We start from the raw sequence: 26,338 nt of genomic DNA, 5'->3' as shown, positions 1-26,338 counted from the left end.
CGCCAGGCGCTTAGCCTCCTCTAAGGGGAGCGCACGTCTCCCGGGATACGCGGCGCCGACGGACGAGGTAACGGGCCTGCCCCGCGCTTTAGAGTCCGACATTGTCACGTGACGGACGCCGCGCCGTTCGTAGAACTGAGAACAGGTTCCCGTCTTCGAGAACTTACACTCTATTTGGTGAAACCGGGTGGGGGGCGTGGTTAGTAACAAGCAAATAACGACGGGCTGGCCCGAGTAGTAGAGATAATTAAGAGGACACCAAGCTCTGAAAAGTGGGCAGGATTTACACAAAGTCTCTTGAAACATTTCACTTTATGATCTTGGAGTCGACCTAACTATTCTGGGCTTTAAAGTCCATGGATTCCAACCAGAGGCGGCCAATATTAGCATCAATTCCGGGGGAAAGGCCACTACCGCCACCTGACCCTCGCTACCTCGGCCCCAAAGGCGCGCGCGCTGCGAGCCAGTCGGGCCGCCGGAAAGTGGGGGCGGAAGAGGCGGAGCTTCTCTGGCACGTCATCGAAGCGCCTCAGCTCCGGCGCACTACGGGGTTTGGCGCGAACGTGGACCAACGCACCATGGCGACCGCCGAGGCAGCTTTGGGGTCGTTGGTAGCGGGTCTCTACGACGTTCAGGCTTTCAAGTTTGGGAACTTCGTGCTGAAGAGCGGGCTCTCTTCCCCCATCTACGTAGATCTGCGGGGCATCGTGTCTCGGCCACGTCTTCTGAGTCAGGTGTCAGCCCGGGAAAGGGAAGAACTGGGCTGGGTGGCGGAAATGGGACCAGGAGATGGAGGAGGGTGACAGGAGTTGGGCTGCGAGTGGGACCGAAAGAGCCGAGCAGGAGGGTTGACCCTACTGCCGGGTTGTGGAGTCAGTTCGAGAAGCCCGGAGGCCAGGAACTGTTAGTTTCTTGGGGACCAAGAGAGCAGCCAGCTCTTTCACCCACCGACTTTGACACGTGCTTTCCGAGAGTCGGGGCTCCAGTTTGGGACCCTGTCTCATACAGAAGTGGTTGAAGGAGTTGTATTTAACCTCGAGAAAGTTAGATGTGGAGAAGAGAGAAAAACGTGGGTGGGGGAGAATTTCGTAGCTGCTCAAATACTTGGAAGGGGTGTTGCTGGATTTTGCAACTGTTTGACCGGGAGCAGGAATTAAGGCCTGAGGGTGGACATTTCATGGAGGGAGGTTTTGTTTCGTGTCAACATAAGGAAATACTTGCCACAAATTAGAGGGCACTAGCATAGTGCTTTGAGTATATATGAATCACCTGGGGATTTTGTTAGAAGGTATAATATGATTGAGTAGATATGAGGTGGAGCCTGAGGTTATGCACTTCCAGCAGCTGCCAGCCAAAGCTGCAGACCACACTCTGAGTAGAAGGTTCTAAATGTGCTGGTCAATAGAGTTGCTACCAGCCACATGTGAATATTGAGCATTATGAATTTTTAAATTTAAATAGCCACATGTTGCTAGTGGCTATCATATTGGACAGTGCAGATATAGAACATTGCCATCATCACAGAAGTTCTGTCTAGAAGACATAGAGGTTTCCCCTATCACTAAGGGCTTTTATGTTCACCCTTTGTGTAGTTATTATGAAAAAGATTGAAGCACTAGTTGAAATGGGTTGGACTATTCTCACTACCCAGAACCTTGCTGTGGTGCATCTCATCAGTGCTGACAAAGTGAATGATGAGGGGGAATCTTCTAATGAAAAACTGGTGTATTTTTAACAAGTCATCATTTGATAGGTGACAGAATTATTTTTTGATACTAGATCTTGGTGTGGGTGTGATTTTTGGTAGTTAATTTGAAAGAAGTTAAAAACGTTGAGAGACCTGGGTATAACAGAACTTCTTTCATCTCTATATGAATAGGGTTTCTCGATATTTCCACCCAAAAAAAGCAGTAGAATTTACACTAAATTCTTCACTTCCTAGTAATAAGTAATATTGGACCACAGTAGATATATAAACTAATGCAAGGAAGAAAGGTACTGTTCATCTCACTCAGAAATGCATTTCTGAAATAATCAGTTTTTGTGCTTCTATCAAAAATTGAAAATTATGTTTTAATTTATGTTCATAACAATTGTAAATGATAACTCAATACAGAAGAATTTTTAACACTTAGAGACAGAGGAAATTTTTTTTAGTTTACAATTTTAAATTTCAATTTACATGTTTTTGTTGTGAAAAACTAGTATAGAATGATCAGTAAAAGTTATGCAGACCTAAATTTATAATGCATTAGAATAAAATTCTTTGGAAATAGTGAAATGAAAATATGAGTTCCCCAAAAATGTAAATTTTTCCAGTTATCATAGTCTAGCATGATCTTTTTTTTTTTAATGGAGATGTTGAGTATCACATCACTATAGCATTTGGATACCATTGTATTCACCTAAAAGAGTGATGTAACAGTTCTAGGATAATATGTTAATGTTTTCAGTACTCTAGAAATTACATCTCTTGCCACGTAAAAATATTCATAGATTTTTTTCATATCTTTAGAAATACTTGAGTAAAATATTTTGAAGACTTCTGATCACTAAACAACTCTGAGTTGTTTGCTTTTCATTTTTTTAAATAAGGTGATGTTGAGTGGCAGTATGCATTCTGGCATTAATATATGATGACTTACGTGGAAAGGATATTATAAAATAGCATCTCACAATAGGTTCTGTATTATGAAACTTTTCATTTTTTAACATTTTTGTATTCTTCCATTGATTTTTTTTTATGTATAATTGACATATATTAATTTCAGGTGTACAACATAATGATTTGATAATTGTATATATTGCAAAATGATCACTGCACTATGTCCAGTTAATATACATCACCATACATACTTAAAGAATATTTTTTCTGGTGGTAACTTTTACGATCTACTCTCTTAGCAACTTTCAAACATGCAGTCCAGTATTATTAACTGTAGTCAACCATGCTCTATGTACATCCCCATGACATTTATTTTATAATTGCAAGTTTGTACCTTCACCCATTTCATTCACCCCTCCCTACCCCCAGCCCCACCTCTGGAAACCACCAATCTGCACCGATCTGTTCTCTGTATCTGTGAACTTGGTCTCCCTTCCTTCCTGCCTCCCTCCGTTCGTTTTCGACTCCACATATAAGTGAGATCATATGGTACTTGTCTTTCTCTGTCTGACATATCTTTATTCATTTGTCTATTGATGGATGTCTAGGTTGCCTCTATATCACGGCTATTGTAAATAGTCCTTCAATGAACATAAGGGTGCATAAGATCTTTTTGAATTGGCATTTTTGATTTCTTCAGATAAACACCCAGAAGTGGAATTGCTGGGTCAAATAGTAGTTCTATTTTTAATTATTTTTTTTTAGGAACCTCCGTACTGTTTTCCATAGTGGCTGCAACAATCTGCATTCCCACCAACTGCACAAGGATTCCCTTTTCTCCACATCCTCGCCAACACTTGTTTGTTGATTTATTGATAGCCATTCTGACAGGTGTGAGGTGATATCTCATTGTGGTTTTAATTTGCACTTCCTGATGATTAGTGATGTTGAGCATCTTTTCATGTGTCTATTGGCCATTTGTATGTCCTTTTGGATAAATGTCTGTTTAGGTCCTTTGCCCACATTTTATAATCAGTTTGTTTTTTTCAGTGTTGAGTTGTATAAGTTTCTTATATAGCTTGAATATTAACCCCTTATTGGATGTATCATTGGTGAATATCTTCTCTCATTCTGTAGGTTTTCTTTTTGTTGATGGTTTCATTCACTGTGTAAAAACTTTTCAGTTTGATGTAGTGCCTTTTATTTATTTATTTTTTTCATTTCCCTTGCCTACTGAGACATCCCCCCAAAAATATTACTAAGAGTGATGTCAAAGAGTTTATTGCCTATTTTCCTTTTAGGAGATTTATGGTTTCAGGTCTTACATTGAAGTCTTTAATCCATTTTGAGTTTATTCTTGTATATGGTTTAAGAAAGTGATCCAGCCCTAGCTGGTTTGGTTCAGTGGTTAGAGCGTTGGCTCTGGGACTGAAAGGTCCTGGGTTTGATTCCAGCCAAGGACACATACCTTGGTTGCAAGCTTGAAGTGGGTGCGGGAGGCAGCCTGTCGATGTGTCTCTCTCACATCGATGTTTCTCCCTCTCTGTCTCTGAAAAGCAACGGGAAAAATATCATTGGGTGAGGATTAAAAAAAAAAAAAGAAAGTGATCCATTTTCATTCTTTTGCATGTATATGTTCAGTTTTCTCAGTGGTGTTTATCAAAGAGCTGTCCTCATCCCATTATATATTCTTACCTCCTTTGTTGTAAATTAATTGACCATATAAGCCCAGGTTTATTTCTGAGCTCTCTGTTCTTTGTGCCTTTTCATGCCAGTACCAGGCCGTTTTGATTACTGTATCCTTGTATAATTTGGTATCAGGTGGCCTGATACTTCCAACTTTGTTCTTTCTCTTTATTGCTTTGGTTATTTGGGGTCTTTTGTGGTTTATTTGTTCAAGTTCTGTGAACAGTGCTGTTGGTATTTTGATAGGGATTTCATCGAATATATAGGTTGGTTTTCGTAATATGGACATTTTAATGGTGTTAATTTTTCCAATCCATGAACAAAGTAGTATATCCTTCCATTTATTTGTCTTTATTTTCTTTCAGTAGTTTCTTACAGTTTTCAAAGTACAGTGTTTTTTTACCTCCATTAAATTTATTCCTAGGCATTTCGTTCTTTTTAATGCCAATGTAAATGGAATTATTTTCTTTTTTTTTTTAATTTAAAATTTTTGTATTGATTTCAGATAGAGGGGGAAGAGGGAGAGAGAAAGAGAGAGAGATTTGTTGTTCCACTTATTTATGCATTCATTTGTTGCTTTTTGTATGTGCCCTGACTGGAGATCAAACCTGCAACCTTGGTGCATCAGGTCAATGTTACAACCCAGCTGATCTACCTGGCCAGGAATTGTTTTCCTAATTTCTTCACTGATAATTTGTTGTTAATATGTAAAAACCGATTTCTGAATATTAATTTTGTATCCTGCAAGTTGACTGAATTCATTTATTAGTTTTAATTGTTTCTTGGTGGAATCTTTTTTCTCTCTATATAGTATCATGTTATCTGCAGACAGTGACAGTTTTATTTCTTCATTTTCAATTTGGATGCCTTTTATTTCTTTTTCTCTCTTAACTGCTAAGACTAGGACTTCCAATACTATGTCAAAGTGGTGAAAGTAGACATCTTTGTCTTGTTCCAGATCTGAGAGAGAAAGCTTATAGCTCTTCACCTTTGAGTGAGATGGTAGCTGTGGTTTTGTCATATATGGCCTTTATTATGTGGAGGTATGTTCCCCAGTAACCACTTAGCTGAAAGTTTTTATCATAAATGAATGTTGGATTTTTGTCAAATGCTTTTCTGTATCTGTTGATAGGATCATATGATTTTTTATTTTTATTTTTGTTAATCCTCACCCAAGGGTAATTTTCCCATTGATTTTTAGAGAGTGGGAAGGCGGGGGGAGGGGGAAAGAAACGCTGATGTAAGAGAGACACATCAATTGGTTGCCTCCTGCATACTTCCTGCCTGGGGCTAGGGATGGAACCTGAAACCCAGGCATGTGCCCTTGACCTGGAATTGAACCTGAGACCCTTTGGTCCGAGGGCCAATGCTCCAACCACTGAGCCACACTGACCAGGGCATGATCATATGATTTTTCTCCTTCATTTTATTTATGTGATGTATCATGTTAGTTGATATGTGGATGTTGAACCAGGCTTCCACCCTGGGAATAAATCTCACTTGATGATCATGGTGTATGACCATTGTATTGTATTGCTGAATGTGGTTTGCTAATATTTTGTTGAGGATTTTTGCATCTAAGTTCATCAGGGATACTGGCCAATAATTTAAATTTTTTGTAGTGTCTTTGTCTGGTTTTGGTATGGGGTAATGCTTGTCTCGTAAATTGAGTTTGGGAGCCATCCCTCCTCTTCAATTTTTTTGGAATAGTTTGAGAAGGGTAGGCATTAATTCTTTGAAAGTTTGGTAAAAATTTACCTGTGAAGACATCTGGTCCAGGGCTTTTGTTTGTTGGGAGTATTCTTAATTACTCATTTAATTTCATTAGTAGGTAGCAGTGTATTCAAATTTTATGTTTCTTCCTGATTCAGCTTTGGAAAATTGTATGTTTTTTGGAACTTATTCATTTCTTCCAGGTTGTCCATTATGTTGGCATACGATTGTTCATAATATTTCCTTATTTTAAATCCTTTGTATTTCTGTGATGTCAGTTGTCACTTCCCTTTCACTTATGATTTTATTTATTTGGGTCCCTCTGATAAGCCTGGCTAAAGATTCAATATTTTTTCATTCATCTTTTCTGTTGTTTTTTCAGTCTATTTTGTTTATTTCTGCTCTGCTCTTTACTGTTTCCTTTCTTCTACTCACTTGGGGCTTTATTCTTTTTTCAGTTTTTTTAGGTATAAGGTTAGAGTGTTTATTTGAGATTTTTTTGTTTGCTTTTTCAGGTAGGCCTGTATTGTTATAAAATTCTCTTTTATAATTGCTTTGGCTGTGTCCCTCAGATTTAGGGTCATTGTATTTTCATTTTCATTTGTTTCATGGTGTCTTTTGATTTCTTCCTTGATCTCATTGTTAACCCATTCATTGTTTAGTAGCATGTTGGTTAGCCACCACATATTTGTGTGTTTTTCAGTTTTCTTTTTGTAAATGATCTATAGTTTCATACCTTTGTGATAGGAGAACACATGAAACTTGTTTTGTGGCCTAACGTGGTCTATCCTGGATAATGTTCCATGTGCACTTGAATTCATGTTCTGTTGCTTTTGGGTGAAATGTCCTAAAAATATTAAGTCCACGTGGTCTAATATGCCATATAAGACCACTGTCTCCTTGTTGATTTTCTGTCTGGAAGATCTATTCATTGATGTCAATGGGGTGTTAAAAGCCCCTACTATGACTGTTACTGTTGATATCCCTTTATGTCTGTAATATTTGCTTTCTATATTTAGTTCTCCTATGTTAGGTGCAGAGATGTTTATGAAGGTTATATCCTTTTTCTGGATTGAACCATTTATCACTATGAAATGCCATTCTTTGTCTCTTGTTCCAGCCTTTGTCTTAATATCTGTTTTGTTTGGTGAGTATTGCTCCCGCATCTATTTTTGTTTGTTTGTCTTTATTTGCATGAAATACCTTTTTTCATCCCTTTACTTTCAGCTGGTGTGACTTTTGATCTGAAATGGGTCTCTTATGGGTAGCATATGTATGGGTTTTGTTTTTATTATCCACTTAGCAACCTATGTCTTTTGATTGGAGAATTTAGTCTATTTACATTTAAAGTAATTATTGACAGGTATGTAGTTATTGACATTTTATTAATTGTTTACTGATTGTTTTTATAATTCTCTGTCCCTTTCTTATTCTTTTGCTCTCTTCTATGTTGATGACTTTATGTAGTGTTTTGGTTTTTTATTCCTTTCTCTTTGTTTCTTGTATAAATCTTGTAGACTTTGGTTTGTGGTTACCATATGCTTCGTATATAGCAAGCTATGTTTATAGCAGCCTGTTGTAAGTTGATGGTTGCTTAAGTTCATACACATTCTAAAACCACTACAATTTCTATATCCCCACACCTGTTTGTGCTTTTGTCATTATTTTTTACTTCTCTCTGTGTTTTTGTTTGTATCCCTTAATTTGTTGTAATGATCTTCCTACATTTGCTGTTTAACTTTCTTACTAGCTTTATCATTGGCTCATCCACTGCTTTTACTAAGTGTTTGCCTTTGTCAGTGAGAATTTTTCTTATATTTTCCTATTAACATTTTTGATCTTTTCTATTTAAAGAAGTCCCTTTAACATTTCTGGTAATATTGGTTTGATGGTGATGAAGTCTTTTAGCTTTTTCTTGTCTCTGCAAATCTTTATCTCTGATTCTAGATGATTGCCTTGCTGGGTAGAGTAATCTTGTTTGTATGTCTTTGCTTTTGTCACTTTGAATATTTCATGCCAGTCCATTTTAACCGTCAATGTTTCTGTTGAGAAATCAGTTTATAGTCTTATGAGAACTCCCATGTATGTAATTATCTGCTTTTCTCTTGGTACTTTTGAGATTCTCTCACTGTCTTTAACTTTTGTCATTTTAATTATGATGTGTCTTGATGTTCATCTTGTTTGGGATTCTGTACTTCCTGGACTAATATGTCTGTTTCACTTTGCCAGGTTAGAGATGTTTTCAGTCATTATTTCTTCCAATAGGTTTTTGTCCCTTTCTCTCTCTCTTTTATCTTCTGGGAACCCTGTGATACAAATGTTGATACTCTTGATGTTGTCCCAGAGGTCCCTTAAACTATCCTCATTTTTAAAAATTCTTTATTGTTTTTGCTGTTTCAACTGGGGTGTTTTTTGCTACCTTGTCTTCCACATCACTGATTCGATCTTCTACTTCATTTAATCTGTTGTTGAGTTCCTCTAATGAATTTTTCATTTCAGTTATTATATTCTTCATTTCTGATTAGTTCTTTTTTATAGTCTAGATCTCTTTGTTGAAATCTCACTGAGTTCCTCTATTCTCCTGAGTTCATTGAGCATCTTTATTACCAATATTTTGAACTGTTTATCTATTAGATTGCCTGTCTCCATTTCCTTTAGTTCTTTTGATGTAGTTTTGTTTGTTGTTACTCTGGGACATGTTTCTTTGTCTCTTCAGTTTGGCTGACTCTTTGGGTTTGTTTGTATATGTATTAGGTAGATCCCACTACATCTCTTGGTGTTGAAAGAGCTGCTTTATATAGAAGGTGTCCTGTGGGGTCCGTGCACAGTTCCCCCTGGTCACCTGAGGCAGGTGTTCCCTTTGTGGCTTGTGTGTGTCTTCCTGTTGTAGTTGAGCCTTGATTGGTGCTAGCATGTCTGAGGATGGGGTTGACCCTCAGGCTAACTGGCTGTGAGAGCCTGCTTTGACGACAGCTTGGGAGGGGAAGTTGTTTTAGCACTGCTCTGGTGCCAGGCAAGCTCACCTATCAGGTGTGTCAGTTGTGAAGCTGCTTTGGGAGGGGCTCTGGTACTTGTATATTTCAGCATTTTTTTTCCGCTGGGCTTGGAGGAACTTGGGAGAGGCTAAGACGCTAGCCAAGGCTGGCTGCCACTTGTGCCAGGCGTGGGGCAGCTTAGTTGGAACCATATTGCAAGCCAAGACTAGCCATCACTTGTGCCAGGCTTGGGGCCACTTGGCAGGAGCTACAATGCAAGCTGAGGCTGCTTGCTCCTTGTGGGGTTTGTGACCTTTGGGAGAGTCTGCAGTTTGTGACCTAGGGAGGGTGCTTTGGAAGAGGCTTCAGCTAGCTGGGTAGGTTAAGTGGAGTAGCATCTCAGGAAGATGCCAGGGAAGGGATGTTAGCCAGGTTAATGAAAAGGGACATATTTTGTACTGGCCTATGTCAGGCCAGCTGGGAGTGAGGAGAGCTGAACAAAGGAACAATGGTGCTTGCCAGCACTTCCATCCCCTGAGAGGGTTCTCCCAATCTATGCTCCTCCAGCACGCATCCTAAAGTTAGTGAATTGAATTCCTTCTGCCCATATGACCCAGGCCCTTCTCAAGCTGCTGCCTCTGTACTGGAGCTTGCAGCAAGTTTGTTTGTCCTCGAGCCCTTTAAGAGCAGCACCTCAGTCTCCCATAACCCTTGGCCTCTCTGGGGCATACTCCCCCCTGGTTCTCAAAGCTGTATGTTATGGGCACTCTTCCTGGCTCAGGTTCCCCAGACTGGGGTGTCAGGTTTGAGGCTTGGACCACTCACTCCTCAGAGGGGACCTCCATAGCCTAGCTATTCCCTTTTAAATAATCCCTACACTGTAGTGTGGGAACTGCCCAGCCTGCATCTCCATCCTTCCTACCTGTCTCACTGTGGCTGCTTCTTTATGTCCTTAGTTTTAGGAATTCTGTTCAGCTAGTCTTTAGGTGATTCTCAGTGATGGTTGTTCTATAATTCAGTTGTAATTTTGATATGTTCATGGGAGATAATGAGTTCAGGGTTTGCCTACTCTGCCATCTTTTATTTTATTTTATTGATTTTTAGAGAGAGAGGGGAAGGGGGTGGGGAGAGAGGCAGACAGATGTTGATTTGTTGTTCAACTTATTCATGCATTCATTAGTTGTTTCTTGTATGTGCCCTGACTGGAAATCGAACCTGCATCTTTGGTGTATTGGGACGATGCTCTAACCAACTGAGCTACCCAGCCTGCGCCCCTACTCTACCATGTTGACTTTGCCCTTGCCATTGGAATTTTGATAGAGATTGTATTGAATATGTATGTTGTTTTGATAGTATGGACATTCTAACAATATTAGTTCTTCCAGTCCATGAGCATGGGATATCTTTCCATTTTTTTGTGTTTTCATTTTCTTTCATCATTATCTTACAGTTTTCAGTATACAGGTTTTTTACCTCCTTGGTTAAATTTGTTCCTAGGTATTTTATTTTTTTTGATACAATTATAATTGGGATTGTTTTCTTAATTTCTCTTGTGAAACTTCATAACTGAAGTGTGTGTTTTTTTCCAGGAAGAAAATATAACTAGTAGGGGATAGAAAAGTTTAGATACTGAAAGCATAATGGATTACCAAGGGAAACTGGGAACCCTGGGGGGGGTCATCTTTAGTCTTTGGGGCCAGCATCATAGCCTTCCCTTACACATCCTATATTGTCCTCTGTCAGAGGAGACCCTGAGTTTAGATGAGTAGATTCATTGTTGTGTTTTTATATTTGTAAATGGGTTTGTGCAGAGGGTGATTTAACCAAAAGGCATTTGTAGTTTTCTAATCAGGTTTGAGACTGTTTCCTACTAGCTTCTATGACTGTCTTTAAGGTTATGTTACCTTATTTATACATGATTTAAAATAGAATAATAATAGTTTATGTGTTCATTTTTTTTACAGGTTGCAGAACTTTTATTCCAAACTGCTCAAAATGCAGGGATCAATTTTGACACAGTCTGTGGAGTACCTTACACAGCTTTGCCATTGGCTACAGTTATCTGTTCAACTAACCAAATTCCAATGCTCATTAGAAGAAAAGAAACAAAGGATTACGGTAAAGTTCAAGTAGTATAAGGATTAAGTTGATAGGTCACCTCATACTGCTAGAATTTTTTGTTCTAGGCACTGCTGCTTTACCAATCACCTTGAATGTTCTTCATAGGTCCTTTAAGTTGTTGGGGCTTGTGGGATTTGTTAACTTTTGCTGTAACTCATTGTCTTTACCTTTAGAGTCTTGGGGTGAAATGGCAAGGAAAAACAGTGCTTTTTTTGGACTACATCTATGACACTTGGCATTTTTACCAACCCTTCTCTCATCAGCAGGATATTTTAAGAGCACCTTCCCAGTATCTTTATATTTAAATTGCCTGATGAAAAATGCCTAAATAAAATTACTCAAAGCAATATAAATGCCACATGAAATTTTTAATGAAGATATTTTTTTCATGGGTCCATGGCAATAGGTTATCGGGTAGATGTTTTAAACGTGTGGGCTTGCTTTAAAACCAAATCATTCTAAAAATATTGGAATTGACTTCATATTTGATATTAAGGAAGCAGTGTTTTTGTTTGTTTTGCTTTGAGTTGATGTGATAGTATTTCTGTTATATTTTTTTGAAAAGAATCCTTACCTTTCTAAAAATTTTTTATGATGAAATCATGGTTTCTCAGAGTTGCTTCCAAAAACTATGGGGGAAGGGAGGGAATGGGAATATAGCTGAAACTAGATTGATCATGAATTGTTAAGTGGTGAAGTGGGTGTTAGTAAACTATTTTGTCTTGTTTTATTAGTTTGAAAATTGTCTACTTAAAAAATAGTAAAAATATTTGCTGCTTGAAGGCACAGTGTTTATATCTGGGGTAGGGAAGCCTTTTCCTGCCAAGGGCCATTTGGATATTTATAACATCATTTGCAGACCATACAAAATTATCAACTTAAAAATTAACTGTGAGAAAAGTTCCTATACTTATTTTAAGTCCCGCCTGTGGTTGCCTTGGCAGGGCCAGACGAAATGATTTCAGGCTGGATGTTCCCCACCCCTGCTCTAGATGAATCTCTGCCCATAAGGAAACTATTATTTGTATTTCCTTATTACATGTCTTCAAAAATATTCCTTAGAATAAGATCATTATATGCCTATAAATATTCACAGTCTTGTGTTCTAGTCCAAGATGGCTCAGTTAAATTTACCAATTCTTCAGGGGGGAGGAAAGAAGTTAAGAGAAAAGGCATCGGAAAGGGCAAAGATGGTACCTGTAGTAAAGCTCAAAAAGTGGGCAAAATGTTCACCAATTCTGTTTCTGTTTCAAAATAAGACAAATTTGGTAATGGGAAATATGAAAATAAGTTTGTAAAGTCTACAGCCTGAGTTATTTACATTTTGTAGATTATCTGAAAATAGTCTATCCTGGAGTTGGAATAGGAAAGTGTATTTAGTCACATGCATTGTATAATTTGTAAAGTTGTAGTGATTGGTCTAAATGGTTAATGAGTATTTTCCCTCCTGAATCTGTATATGCAAAGGCCAATTTTTCTGGCTGATCTTGATTAATGAACTCATTTGTTGATGGAAAAAGGAATGATTTCATTGAGAAATATTATACTTTGTTTCATTACTTCCCTTGATCTAGGTGATCTTGTTTAAGAAACTCTATATTTTAAACTTTGATCATAAACATCTTAAGTGGTTTTTATTTACATTGCAAAATAATTTGCTAGTTTTACTGTAAACATTCTGTATCTGTAACTGACATTTTGGGATACAGAGACACTGAATAAAAAAGTAATTATGGCATATTGAAGATTCATCAGAATAAAATAGCTCCAAAGTAGATTATCAGAAAATAAAATATAGATCATCTACCTCTTCATAAATACATGCCGGATTTATTTTGTAAGATACATCTTGAATTGAATGAAATATTTATTTGGAATCAATATTCTTTCTTGTCCAGGTACTAAGCGTCTTGTAGAAGGGGCTATTAATCCAGGAGAAAACTGTTTGATCATTGAAGATGTCATTACCAGTGGATCTAGTGTTTTGGAAACTGTTGAGGTTCTTCAGAAGGAGGGCTTGAAAGTCACTGATGTCATAGTGCTGCTGGACAGAGAGCAAGGAGGCAAGGATAAGCTGCAGGCACATGGGATTTGCCTCCACTCGGTGTGTACATTGTCCAAAGTGCTGGAGATTCTTGAGCAACAGAAAAAAATTGATACTGAGATGGTCGAGAGAGTGAAGAGATTTATTCAGGAGAATGTTTTTACAGCAGATGATCGTAATGGTTCTCTCCCATCTGTAAAGAAAGCACCCAAAGAACTCAGTTTTGGTGCACGTGCAGAGCTGCCCAGGATCCACCCAGTTGCATCGAAGCTTCTCAGGCTTATGCAAAAGAAGGAGACCAATCTGTGTCTGTCTGCTGACATTTCCGAGTCCAGGGAGCTGTTGCAGCTAGCAGATGCTTTAGGACCCAGCATCTGCATGCTCAAGACTCATGTAGATATTTTGAATGATTTTACTCTGGATGTGATGAAGAAGTTAACAACTCTGGCAAAACACCATGAATTCTTAATATTTGAAGACCGGAAATTTGCAGATATAGGAAACACAGTAAAAAAGCAATATGAAGGTAAGTATTATCCAGGAATCTGCAAGAATCAGAAATCCAGCTTAAACTGGCTGAAGCAAACAGGAAATGTATTGGGTCACATCACTGAAATACCAGTCATAGAATGGGCTGTCAAGCATGGTTGGATCCAGGAGCTCAAGCGATGTCTTTTGAACTTACTTTCTCTTCTCTCAGCTCTGCTTGCTTTCTTCCTCCTTCCTCAGGCAGGCACACTCCTCACGCCCACCCCAGTTCAGTCACTGGGTGTATTTAGGTATAGAATAGCTAATGGTATAGCTAACACTTGGGTAATACACCCCTGGTAACTGTGTGTAAACTTCTTAAACTGAAACCTGGTCAAGGGTAATTCCCCTAAAGAAAATGGGCGTGCTGATGCCAGAAGATGGGAACATAGGTTCTAGGCAGGCAAAAATGACAGAGGTTGTCCCTGGCAGAACACAGTGAGTTCTGATATTTGAAGAATGAAAATTGCAGATACAGGAAACAATGAAAAAGTAGTATAAAGTTGTAAGATTATTTTTAGCCGAAAAAGATCTGTTGATATACACAGTCTTTTTAAAATTTTTATGTTAAATAGGAACTCAGAGTAGAGCATGTTGGTTGAAAAAACTGGCTTAATTCTCTACCTATTCGTCTATGCAAATTTCTGCCATATTGTACATATTTGATGTTTTTTCCCCCCACTTAATCTTATATTTTATCATGTTATTAACATAGTCATCTTTTGAGGTAATTTTTTAAAGTAATGCATGCATATTCTTAAGCTATTCTTTAGGATAGATTTGTCTATAAGTGGTTTTTCTTATATGCCTAAGATGTCCTGTTTAGTTTGTTGACTGATGTAAAAGTTATACAAACTTTCTACTTTCTATAGGTTTACATATAGTCTTTTCAGGAATCAATTAGGGTTATTGCTGGCAGCTTTTAAAATGAATACAATTGCCTGTTGAAATCTGAAGAGCGAAAGAGACCTTAGGAACAAGTAAAAGATTTCAGAAATAGTAAAGATCCCTGCAGAATGAAAATTTGTCATTTTTGGAGGAATTTCCAAATGTCAGTGTCTTAGACCTCCATAAACACTCTCTTCACTAGGGTCCATTTCTAATTGCATAAGTTTTATTGGTGGTCACAACTTCAGCTTGCAAGGAAAAACAGTCTCTGTGTTGCTTGTAAACTAAGCACAGAACTTACAAGACTTTTCTCATTGTGATCTCTCAACCAGCTACTAGGTGGACAGATAAATTTTTCACACAACCATACATGAGTCCACTGAAACACTAAAATTCTTGAAGCATTTCACTATTTCATTAACATCGTCCCAGGAGATTATTTCATACTGCACATAGTTAGGCAAAAAGTTAAAGGTTTTTGTGTGAAATTTGATAAATGCCTTTTTACCCCCCTTCTTTTTAGGTGGTGTCTTTAAAATAGCTTCCTGGGCAGATGTAGTAAATGCCCATGTGGTGCCAGGCTCGGGAGTTGTGAAAGGCCTGCAGGAAGTCGGCCTGTCTCTGCACCGAGGGTGCCTGCTCATTGCAGAAATGAGCTCCGCTGGCTCCTTGGCCACTGGGGACTACACTAAAGCAGCGGTAAGTGACAGAGGGACTGGGCTGTACACTCCGTGTTCCAGAGGAAGAAAATACCTTAATTTGGGGTCTATGAAACTCTGCTTAAAAAAAAAAAAAAATCAGTTGTTAGTATGACAGTATATTAATACTAACTGGCTGGAGTTCCCTGATAGTTAAGAGCATTTTATATCTTGTAGTGGACACTTAAGAGATCTGTTGAAACACAGATACTTGGTCAGATAAACATCTACCTGTATGTTTACCTGACCTTTAAGATAGTTTTGTGTTTTTTCGTCTAACCATGAGTTGAAATTGAAGAGCTTTGTCCCATAGATGCATTCTCAGGACAGTTGGCCATATGCAGTGGATTTTTATTTATTTATTTTTAGTCTTTGATATTGATTGGCATTATATGGGAAAGCTCTTTAAACTAGAGTCCAGACACATTGTTTCCTCCAGTAACTCCCTCATTATTGAAAGTTCTTATAACACTGTATACATTAATACCCAGCACTCACCCCTGCATTGCCAGAATAAAATGAAAGGATAATTATCTAGTTAAAAAGTTTCATAGTTGGATAGATCACCTTTACAGATATTTTAAAGATTATTATTATTATTATTTTAAATGTATCTATTGATTTCAGAGAGAGGAAGGGAGGAGAGAGATAGAAACATCAATGATGAAAGTCATAGATCAGCTGCCTCCTACTCGCCCCCTGCTGGGGATCGAGCCCGCCACCCGGGCATGTGCCTTGACCGGGAATTGAGCCTCAATCTCCTGGATCCTAGGTTGATGCTCATCCGCTGAGCCACGCCTGGCCGGGCAAAGACTATTACTTTTAAAGTAACAGAAATTTTTACTTTAATGACAATTTAATTTTTATATGGGAATTTATTTTTTTATATTATTTTAAATATTGTCGATGGAACTATGAAAAACTCACATGGCCCTAGCCCCAGGTTTTAACTCCACCCCTCAAGTGTCCATAAATGTCTGTGATTTCCCAACTCCCATAACAGAGGGTCCATGAATCATTCTGGAAGTCTGGATCTGGCTCAAGGACAAGACATCACTTTCTTGTAGGTAGTAGTACTGGTGGCAAGAACAGAACATTGTAAGTCTCAGGGAAGAGCCAAATTAGGGGGTCAGATGTTCTAGAGAAACTTCTATGAATGGGTAATGATAGAGAAATTGTGGAGGCCAATTATTAGCAAAGGTTAAAGAAGAGGGAAAGTGGTAGACTTGAGATTTCTTTAGCTCTTGACAATATAACTGTTTTTTATATGGTGGCTCTCCTTGAATGTGGAGTACCCTGTGTAGATAGGCAGTAAGTCTTCAGTGTGGTTTTATACCATTTAGAGTACTTTCCTCATATCCTTTTTGGAAGTAGGTGGGTCCCCAAGCATTATTACAAATAAGTAATTATGCAGCATCTAGATTCTAGACATGCATAGTATAGGATTTTCAGTGTTTTTAGGGTATGGTTAATTGGGAGAAGGGGAGAGACTGGGTTAATGGAGCAAGTATGTAGATTCATATCTAAGATTACCTGTTTTAGATTTAGAATTTAATATGAAATGAGGAAAGACATCTATAAAGTAGCAAAGTTGCTTACTAGTTAATAGAGCCAGTTTTTTACGTTACTTGTAGAACTATTATTCTGTGTGGTTAACTGCTTGCTTTTTTTTTTTAATCCTCACCTGAGGATATTTTTTCTATTGCTTTTCAGAGAGAATGGAAGGGAGGGAGGGGGGAAGAGAGAGAGAGAAAGAGAAAGAGATGTGAGAGAGAGACATATCAATTGGCTGCCTCCCACACGTGCCCTGACCGGGGCCAGGGATCGAGCCTGCAACTGAGGTATGTGCCCTTGGCCAGAATTGAACCCAGGACCCTTCAATCTGTGGGCTGATGCTCTAACCACTGAGCAGAACTGGCCAGGGCATGGTTAACTGCTTTGTTATAATCTGTCCTATTACATTCCATTTAGGTTAGAATGGCTGAGGAGCATTCTGAATTTGTGATTGGGTTTATTTCTGGCTCCCGAGTAAGCATGAAACCAGAATTTCTTCACTTGACTCCAGGAGTTCAGTTAGAAGCAGGAGGTAAGTCTATTCATTGGGCATGGTTCTTCCAAAATGCTTCTTTATCCAAGTCAGCAAGGGCAAGATGAAATTTTGTGTGTTGTTACAAAGTTGTTGAAGAGAAAGCTTGTTCGTCTAGAACAGTAATTGGCCCTTTGGCCTGGTGATACTGACCTCAGTATGCAAAATATCTTGCAGTCCAATTTTAGGATGACTATTTAGAAAGCTATTTCTCATTAAAATGTACCAGATATTTCAATTGTGTTTCCCAAATGATGTTCTTAATATGCTGCCAAAAAAGGTGTTCTGTGCTCCAGGAACAATGTGCTAGGCTAAACAAAATCAAGATCTTGTTTCTTTGTTAGAGGATTTTGCAGAGCCTTTGATGTGCTAATTATTGTGACTCCAGTGTGGAGATACATGGTTTGTCATGTCTCCCAAGCTTGTTTGAACATGTAACACTTTCAGCAGTCTGAGAAATACAGTTGATGTGGCTGAAAAACTGTTCAGATTTTTTCACTGATAGTCTCTAATCAGTAGTAATCTAGGTTATAAAAATAAACATATTTATCCTATGGGACTCAGTAAAGCTGCTTCAATTTGAATGTGGAAGAAATCTTGACCTGGAAAATTTTTATTTTTCCTGGATTGGCTTATCACAGGTATGGGAGTTCATTCTACCCTACTTCCCATCTCTTTCCTTCTTTATGGATTAGGCTTAAGAAGTTGGAGATCGAAACTATGAACAGTAGTGTTCTCAGCAGAACTATTTAAAATGAAAACACTTCTGCTTATTACCCCTCAGGTCAGGCTGCCAAGTTGACACTCTGATGTTCTGTTTTTACATTGAAAAGTTCAAAAGGCACCTTTAAAAATATTCAGAGAATTGTACTATCCGTTCTGATGTAACTCACGCTCATCTCTCCTCCATACTGTTCTTTTCCCAGGCCTGCTTCTCCCTCCAGAGGTAATCACTACCGGTGTGACGTGTCCTTATAGGCCTTTGGCTTTGCATGTGTTCACATATGCACAGAAAGTTTGGAGAGTGTTTTCTGTCTGTGCAGCTTTCTTACATTTCCACATCTAGAGTTACCTTTTACCAACTGCACAGTGTTTCCTAGTTAGGATTGGGCCATAATATGTGTAACCATTCCCCCGTTGATGCATTTGAACTGTTTACCAACAGTGAACATCCTTGTATACATTTTTGTACATGTAGAGTATTTCTGGAATAGTCTTCTAGGCTAGAAACTCCTCAAGGATGAGTGCTCTTTCTGAAGATTGCTTATCCTTCAGCACAGTACCCCTTGCTACATAAATATTCTGTAAATGCTTATGCAAATGTTGAAGGAATGGACACTATGCTTTTTAGGAACAGATGAAAGAGCTAGTATTTTCTGTAACTGGGATGAAAGCAAAGGGAACATAATGACTGAGGGTATGGGTATGAGTGTGGTAAACCTTGGTTTTCTTTTTAAACCCTGAAATACTAGAACTAGTAGATACTCATTAACCTTGAAGGAGCTAATTATTTTACGTAAATAATTTAACCACACTTTAAAAAAGGGGAGGGTAGTGCCTTTTGGGGGTTTAATTAAGTACTGTAAACAAAAAACATTACAGAAAGTTAATCAGAAAGAAAATTAATGAGAACTCAAATAAATTAATGATAGATGTACCCCCAAGGTTACAGAATATTGGAGGTCTCCAATTCCCAAGTTTCCCATTACAGATTCTGCACAATATAGAGTAGGCCTCAGCAGAATGACTCACCTATCTAGGGCTTTGTAATAGTTACCTCAGTACTGAACTTTTGACTTTTTTTAAAACTCCACATTTATGCTAAACATTTTATGAGTCAGTTTGGATTTCTGGGCTTTCTATTTAGTAACCATGTATCTTTGGACATGTCACTTTACTTCTGTCTCATTTTCTTGATCTTGTAAAATGGGGATAATAGTGTTAATCTCAAATGGTGTTCAGAGCCTTAAGTGAGGTGGTGTGTTTAAAACACTTAACAAAGTCTCTTGACATGGAGTAAGCACTCTGTGCTTGTCAGCTGCTAATGTTCATTATAGGACCCACAGTACTTTGATTAGATTGTACAGTTAGGATGCAGGTTTTGGGGGATATTGAAAGCATCTGTATATGAGAGGTAATACGCCATTTAACAGAAGGCTCCTAGAATAACAGAATTTAAAAAGAAGGAAAAAGTAGGTTTCTGGTTCAAGATGGTAATGTGGGAAGTTAGCTCCTCCCATGGACTATACTGGGTCTGCAGCTACACGTGGAATAGTTTCCTCTGGGGCAGAACAGAAACTACAGGCTGCTGAGTGAGGGCTAAGCACCCAGCAGGTCAGAAAATAGCTCTAGGTTAGTAGGAGAGGCTGGAGCGCAGCCCTGCCGTAAACCCCGCCCCTGCCACGGCAGCCCACACTCCAGGCCCAGAGCTGCTCCCTGAGGAGTGACGGGTTTGAGTTGCACATCACACACCCCAGCTTTTAAGACTACAACTGAGAGATGAGCCCCCAAAACATCTAGCTTTGAACACGGACTTGTGTCCATGAAACCCACAAGGCTAGTGATCTGAGAAATGACTCTTAAAGGGATTACTCTCTCAGACTCACCTTCCCCCGGGGTACAGCTTAGGGAGCTGATGGTACCAAGACATTAAGTAGAAGAGACTCATTTGCTAATAAAAGTGTCAGTCTTATGGGAAGACATCTGACTTGACACACATTTAAGAGCTTGCCAGAACACTCTCCAGGGACAGAGACTGGTGGGCACCATCTTCACGGTCTCCCTCTGCCTTGCTCTAGCTAGTGGGAACCATCTCTCTCTTTTTTTAAATACTAGGCCTTTTAAAAAAAAAAACACAAAAAAACTTTTTCCAATGGGCACCATCTTTTTATTTATTGATTTTTAGAGAGAGAAACATTGATATGTTACTCTTTTTATTTATGCATTCATTGGTTGTTTCTTGTGTGTGCCCTGGCCAGGGATCAAACCCACAACCTTAGCATATCGGGATAATGCTCTAACCAACTGAATTACCTGCCAGGGCACCATCTTTACATTCCCCTTCTGCTTTGCTATGCCCAGCAGGCACAATTTCCACACTCCCTCTGCTGCATCCGGAGCACCAGTATCTCCTGGAAGGGAGCTTTTACATGTGTCTGGTGCCCTGATTTTTGCAGCTGCTGCTCAGGGGACACCCCTTGATTACTTGGCTCTGGAGGTTAGGTGAACTTGTGTTCCTGGGTTCTAACAGGACTATAACTATTGGAGAGGTAATTCTTAGTAAGCAACCATTCCCCAGGGCACTGCACAGGTAGAATGCTGAAATAACAGCTTCAGACTTACTGTAAAAGAGGCCTATTTCTTGTCCAGGAGCTTGAGCCTGAGGAGCAGACCTAATTTGACAGACATTCAGTGGTCTGTGGAAGTACTCTCAGGGAACTGAGGCTGGTGGACATAGTCTTCGCACCCTCCCTCACGCCAAATCACTATTTTTCCCTGGAAAGAAGCTTATACCCTTGTCTGGTGCCTCAAATTTTGCAGCTGCCACTGAGGGACACCTCTGTGCGGCCTGCAGAGCTTATGGGTCCCACAGGACTGTAACCAACAGAGAAAAAGTTCTTAAACAGCTGCCATTACAGTACACAGCAGGAGGCAACAGAGCCTGAACTTAGTCTTTCTGTGCAAGAGGCCTATTAGCTGATTATCATAGTTGCAACCTGAGGGGAAGGCCTCTAATTAAACACACATCTAAGGACTTATTTGTTATCCTATCCAGAGGCCTCAAATGGCAGGTGTGTTCTTTGTGCTTTGCCTCTCCTGTACTCCAGAGCTCTTACATATGTCTAGTCCCCCAGTGTTTTGCAGCTGCCGGGGGGGGGGGGGCACCCCTTGATCACCTGGCTCTAGTGGTTCAGGTGGGGCTTGCATTCCTGGGTCCTACTGGACTCTTAACAATTAGAGAGATAATTCTTAGAATATCACCATCCCCGGGGCACTGCACAGATAGCATACTGAAAAATGCCCCTAGTCTTTTTGTGAAAAGAGGCCTTTTTACTTGTGCTGGAGTTTCTGCCTGAGGGGCTAGCTTCAGATTTGGCACAAACCTGGGGCATACAGAACTATTCTCAGGGAACTTAAGCTGGTGAAAACCGTATTTGTGCTCTCCCTCTGCTGCGCTACAGCTTGCTAGTAGTCAGGAGCCCTGATTTTTGTGTATGCTGCATAGAGGACACCTCCAGATAGCCAGGCTCTGGAGGCCAGTGGTGAGCTAGACTCACCAAGAAAAAAAGAGAGAGGACTCAATCTCAGAAATGAAAGAGGAAATGTTCCAGCTGATTCCACAGAACTACAAAGGATTATAAGAGACTGTTATGCCAACAGATTTCACAACCTGTAAGAAATGAGTACATTCTTAGAAACATACAACCAGCCAAGACTGACTCATGAAGAAATAGAAAATCTGAATACACTGATTACTTTTAAGGAGATTGAGTCACTAATCAGAAAACTCTCAACAAATAAAAATCCACCAGACAGCTTTACTAGTAAATTCTAATGTTCAAAGAAGGATTAATACCAATCCTCCTCATACTCTTCCAAAAAATAGCAAAAGATGGAATGTTTTCAAATTCATTTTACCAGGCCTGATACCAAAACCAGACAAGGAAACCATGAGGAAAGAAAAGTATGGTTCAATATTCTGATGAACATAGTTGCAAAAATCCTCAACAAAATATTAGCATACTGAATTTAAAAATACATTAAAATGATCATACACCATGACCAAGCGAGATTTATTCTAGAAATGCAAGGACATTTTAATTCTACAAATCAATCAGTGTGATACACCGCATTAACGAAATGAAGGATAAATATCATATGATTATGCCAACAGATGCAGAAAAAAGTTGACAAAATTCAGCGTCTATTCATGATAAAAAACTCAACAAAGTGAGTAGAGGGGAAGTACCTCAACATTATAAAGGCCATACTGCCAACCTCATACTCAGTGGTGAAAAGCTGAAAGCTTTTTCCTAAGATTAGGAACACGACAAGGACGCCCACTCTCACCACTTTTATTCAGCATAGTATTGGAAGTCCTAAATAGACACACTAGTCAAGAACAGGCATCCAAATTGTACAGGAAGAAATAAAATTGTCACTGTTTGCAGATGACATGATATTACGCATAGAAAATCCTAAAGACTCCACACAAAAAACTTGTAATTAATAAACTAATTCAGTAAATTTGCCAGATACAAGGTCAATCTACAAAAATTTGTTGCATTTCTATACACTAATAACAAACTATCAGAAAGAGAAAGTAAGAAAACAATCTCATCTACAGTTGCATCAAAAGTAATAAAATACCTAGCAATAAATTTAACGAAGTAGGTGAAAGACTTGTACACTAAAAACTACAAGACACTGATGAAAGAAATCCAAGAAGACAAATGTATGAAAATATTTTCTGTGCTAATGGATTTGAAGAATTAATGTTATTAAAATGTCCACACTACCCAAAGCATTCTGCAGAACCAGCGCAGTCCCTATCAAAATTCCAATGGCATTTTTCATAAAAATAGAACAAACCTAAAATTTGTGTGGAACTACAAAAGGCCCTGAATAGCCAAAGCAATGCTGAGAAAGAGCAACAAAGCCGAAGGCATCCCACTTCCTGATTTCACGCTATAATACAAAGCCACAGTAATCAAAACAGTATGGTACGGGCATAGAAACAGACATAGAGATGGATGGAACAGAATAGAGTTCAGAAGTAAACCCACATGTAATCTGGTCAATTAATTTACAGCAGAGGAACCTAGAATGCACAACAGAGGAAAGCTAGTTTCTTCCACAAAATGTGGTTGGGAAGACTACAGCCATGCAAAGGAATGAGATGAGATTACTATCTTACACCTTACACGGAAATTAACTCAAAATGGATAAAACACTTGAATGTAACACCTGAAACACCTATATTTACTCACTTGCTGTATAAAAGGAGCATGGAAAGCAAGAGCATGGTTTTATTTAAAGCTGTTTTGATACTTTTCCAGAGAAGTCATGTGACAGGTTTTCTGATGTTTTGTATTGTGTTAAGTAGTAACTTTTGTGTTTTCATAGGTGATAATCTTGGCCAGCAGTACAATAGCCCACAAGAAGTTATTGGCAAACGAGGCTCTGATATCATCATTGTAGGCCGGGGCATAATAGCATCAGCTAATCGTCTGGAAGCAGCTGAGATATACAGAAAAGCTGCCTGGGAAGCCTATTTGAGTAGACTTGATGTTTGAGTGCCTCAGATACATTTTGTGAAGGCCTTGAAGATCCATTGTCTCCAGGAATGCATTGGCTGGAAATAGCAATCAGCCTTTAATACTTTTTGGATTCTTCCATGGGTCCTGTGTTGGAGTGACTTCTAGAGTTATCACGATGCTTAGGAAATACTAAACTTCTGTAATCACTGCATTATCGTTGTAATACTTCCATTTTCAAGCATTCTGTAGTGAGACGGATGTTGGAGAGGCAGTCACAGTCCTGTCTTAAAGTCACATTTGAGGATCTCCCCATCTCTAGATCAGACTTTTTGATTCTTTTAGTTGCTGTGACACAAAAATTTTAGGACATCAAGAGTACAACATTTAGGACATCAAAGGACAACATTTCTAATGTCCTTTATTCTGTGTCTAATGTGATACCCAAACAATATTAAATATTAACTGTTCTCTTAAAAGTGATAGTCCAGGTATCCAAATGGTGCTGGTTCCCAGAACTGCCACTGCTCACTCACCAAAGGGAGCAAGGTGGGGAAGAGAGAAGATGTCTACCACTGGGCCCCTGAAACCAGTACCTTGTTTTCATTTCAACAAACAGAGCCAGCTTCTGACTCATCTCTTCCCCGAGCAGCAGTTGTGGCCTGGTGCTGAAATCCAGTCACGGGGCTTCCATTTGCCTTATTTGAATTACAAATGGACAAGCTGTTCCTTCATTTATGTAAAAAGAGCAGCATCCGGAGGTCTAAGGTTCCATTTGGAAGTTTGTCTCAACTGTCATTGACAGAGAGGGAAGTCAGCTTTCACTTGAAATAAGGAGAAAGGAGCCCAGCAACAGAGCTGATGTTGTCTGCGTCTCTGGGTTTCCGCCACATCTCTGTGGTGGGGCCAAGGACATCACCTTGCCTTACTGGCCCCACCTTCACACATGTGGCATAACCAGTTAGGCAACCCTCTCACTCAGGTCTGAGTGCACTAACGTCTCCCATCTCAATTCCCTTCTCAATGCTGATATCTGTGATCAGTCACGTCTCTCCAGCGATAGAGAAAACGCTAGTATGAGCCAGTTTACCACTGTTAACATCTCAGGATGTTGTGCTGTGAATATTTTTGTGGTTTTATTTTGCTTTTGCTGCTTATTATTAAATTTTCATTTTTTATTGTACATTTAGTTTCCCTTTTGTTAAACTTTTATTTACATTTTATGTCCTTTGTTTTTAAAGTGTTTATAGATTAAACAGTACATCAGACATGTACTGTACATAAGAAAGGTTAAAACGGAATCATTTGGGGGTCTAGAACAGATTAATTCAATTTACATTATTTCTAATGGGGGAAAAATGTTTCAGTTTTCCAACAGCCTTCTGGAACAGCCTTCTGGAGCAAATTAAGTTCAAGAACCGAGATTCCACTGTATTTCCTGGAAATTTCTCCAAGTTTCTGAATAATCCCTGTTCTCTAATACTGATCAGTAGTACCCATTTTTATATTTCTTTGGTCTATTCAGGAAGCATCTTGTAGGGAGGAGAGTAAAGGGTGTGGGCTCAGATGACCATTTGGAAATGGCCCCACTCTGCGCATTCAGAACCCTGTCTGAGCAGGGCCAGGGTGGCAGCTGCATTTGAAGGCTTGGTTCTGATTCCACCAGCACACCCACCATCTGCCTTTGCTTCTCGTCTGGACCTTTCCTGCAGACAGTGGCAGGTGTCAGAGGACACAGCATTTCCTCATGCTGACAGCTGTCCCACTCTCCGGATGACCCAGATGGGAGCCTGGGGTTTCTGTTTGGGTTTTCACTGCATTCCCTCTCAGTCTGCACTGAAGAGCTGCTGCTCAAAAGTCCCAGTGCTGCCTCCAGAGAAGTTCCCTTTGGAAAAGGCAATTCTCAAGGAAGGAGACAATCAGAAGGAAAAGGAAGGGGGCTGGGCCTCGGGGTTCCTCTGAAGGAGCTGGATGTTAGGAAGGGGAAGGTGATCTAATAACACTTGTAGGATCAAAGATGTCTTCAAAGTCTTGGTGCCCTTGAGGCTGAAGCCTTTGCAGTGATGTGCTGGGGTGTCAAGTGGCCACTGAATGGACTTAGGGGTCAGTGGTTCTCACACTTCTGCCTCAGAATGACCTGGAGTCTTAAATCACGCCAGCCCTGCCCTGCCCCTGCCCCAGCCCCAGCCCCAGCCCCAGCGTTTCTGGCTGGAAAGTTCTAGGATGGGGTTGATAGTCGGCATTCCTTACAGGTTCTTGGGCAGTGCTGATGCTCCTGGTGCATTGACCACTCAGAACCACTGCACTGGTCAGTCACGTTTCTCTTCTGCAGTGAGCTGGTCTTGAGGTCTGCTTCCCTCTCTGAGGCACCTACACTTGCCCTTCAGAAGTGTAAACTGGCACACCAGGACTGGCGCTGCCTGCTCTATTATTAAAGCTCACCCACGGCTCCATCTAGGTGACTTGAAGGGAGATCAGAGGGGTGTTAATCACATGGCCCTTGTTGCCTATTTAGAATGCAGAGTCCCTGAGCCCCGCCATCAGAGATCCTGCTCTAGCAGCTTTGGCCTGTGGCCTGGAAATCTGCATTTCTCACAGGAGCCCTGGTGATACAGATGCTTCCTGAGAATAAGCCCAGTGTTGTAGACCTTGTGTAAGCAAAGCCCAGATGGCTTGGGAGACACAACTTTGGAGCACAAATTGATTCAGACAAAGAACTCTGGCTGCCTCAGGGCCT

At 39.6% G+C, this 26,338-nt stretch overlaps 1 protein-coding gene across 2 annotated transcripts; it reads left to right on the top strand.

The window, feature by feature from the left end:
* On the top strand, positions 1-24,784 carry UMPS (uridine monophosphate synthetase). 2 transcript variants are annotated; one of them, XM_081139435.1, is made up of 6 exons: positions 1-67; positions 10,944-11,097; positions 12,999-13,670; positions 15,084-15,259; positions 17,230-17,344; positions 23,471-24,784. In XM_081139435.1, the coding sequence occupies exons 2-6, from the start codon at positions 11,064-11,066 to the stop codon at positions 23,638-23,640; spliced, it is 1,167 nt and encodes a 388-aa protein (XP_080995561.1). In that variant the 5' UTR covers positions 1-67; positions 10,944-11,063; the 3' UTR covers positions 23,641-24,784. The 2 variants fall into 2 exon arrangements, with proteins under 2 accessions (XP_080995561.1, XP_080995560.1); XM_081139434.1 differs by having other exon boundaries at positions 5-734.
* Positions 24,785-26,338: the final 1,554 nt, after the last annotated feature.

The sequence above is a fragment of the Miniopterus schreibersii genome (assembly GCF_964146895.1).
Source record: "Miniopterus schreibersii genome assembly, chromosome: 5".
NCBI classification, from domain to species: domain Eukaryota; kingdom Metazoa; phylum Chordata; class Mammalia; order Chiroptera; family Miniopteridae; genus Miniopterus; species Miniopterus schreibersii.
This window is presented reverse-complemented; position numbering and strand designations above follow the sequence as displayed.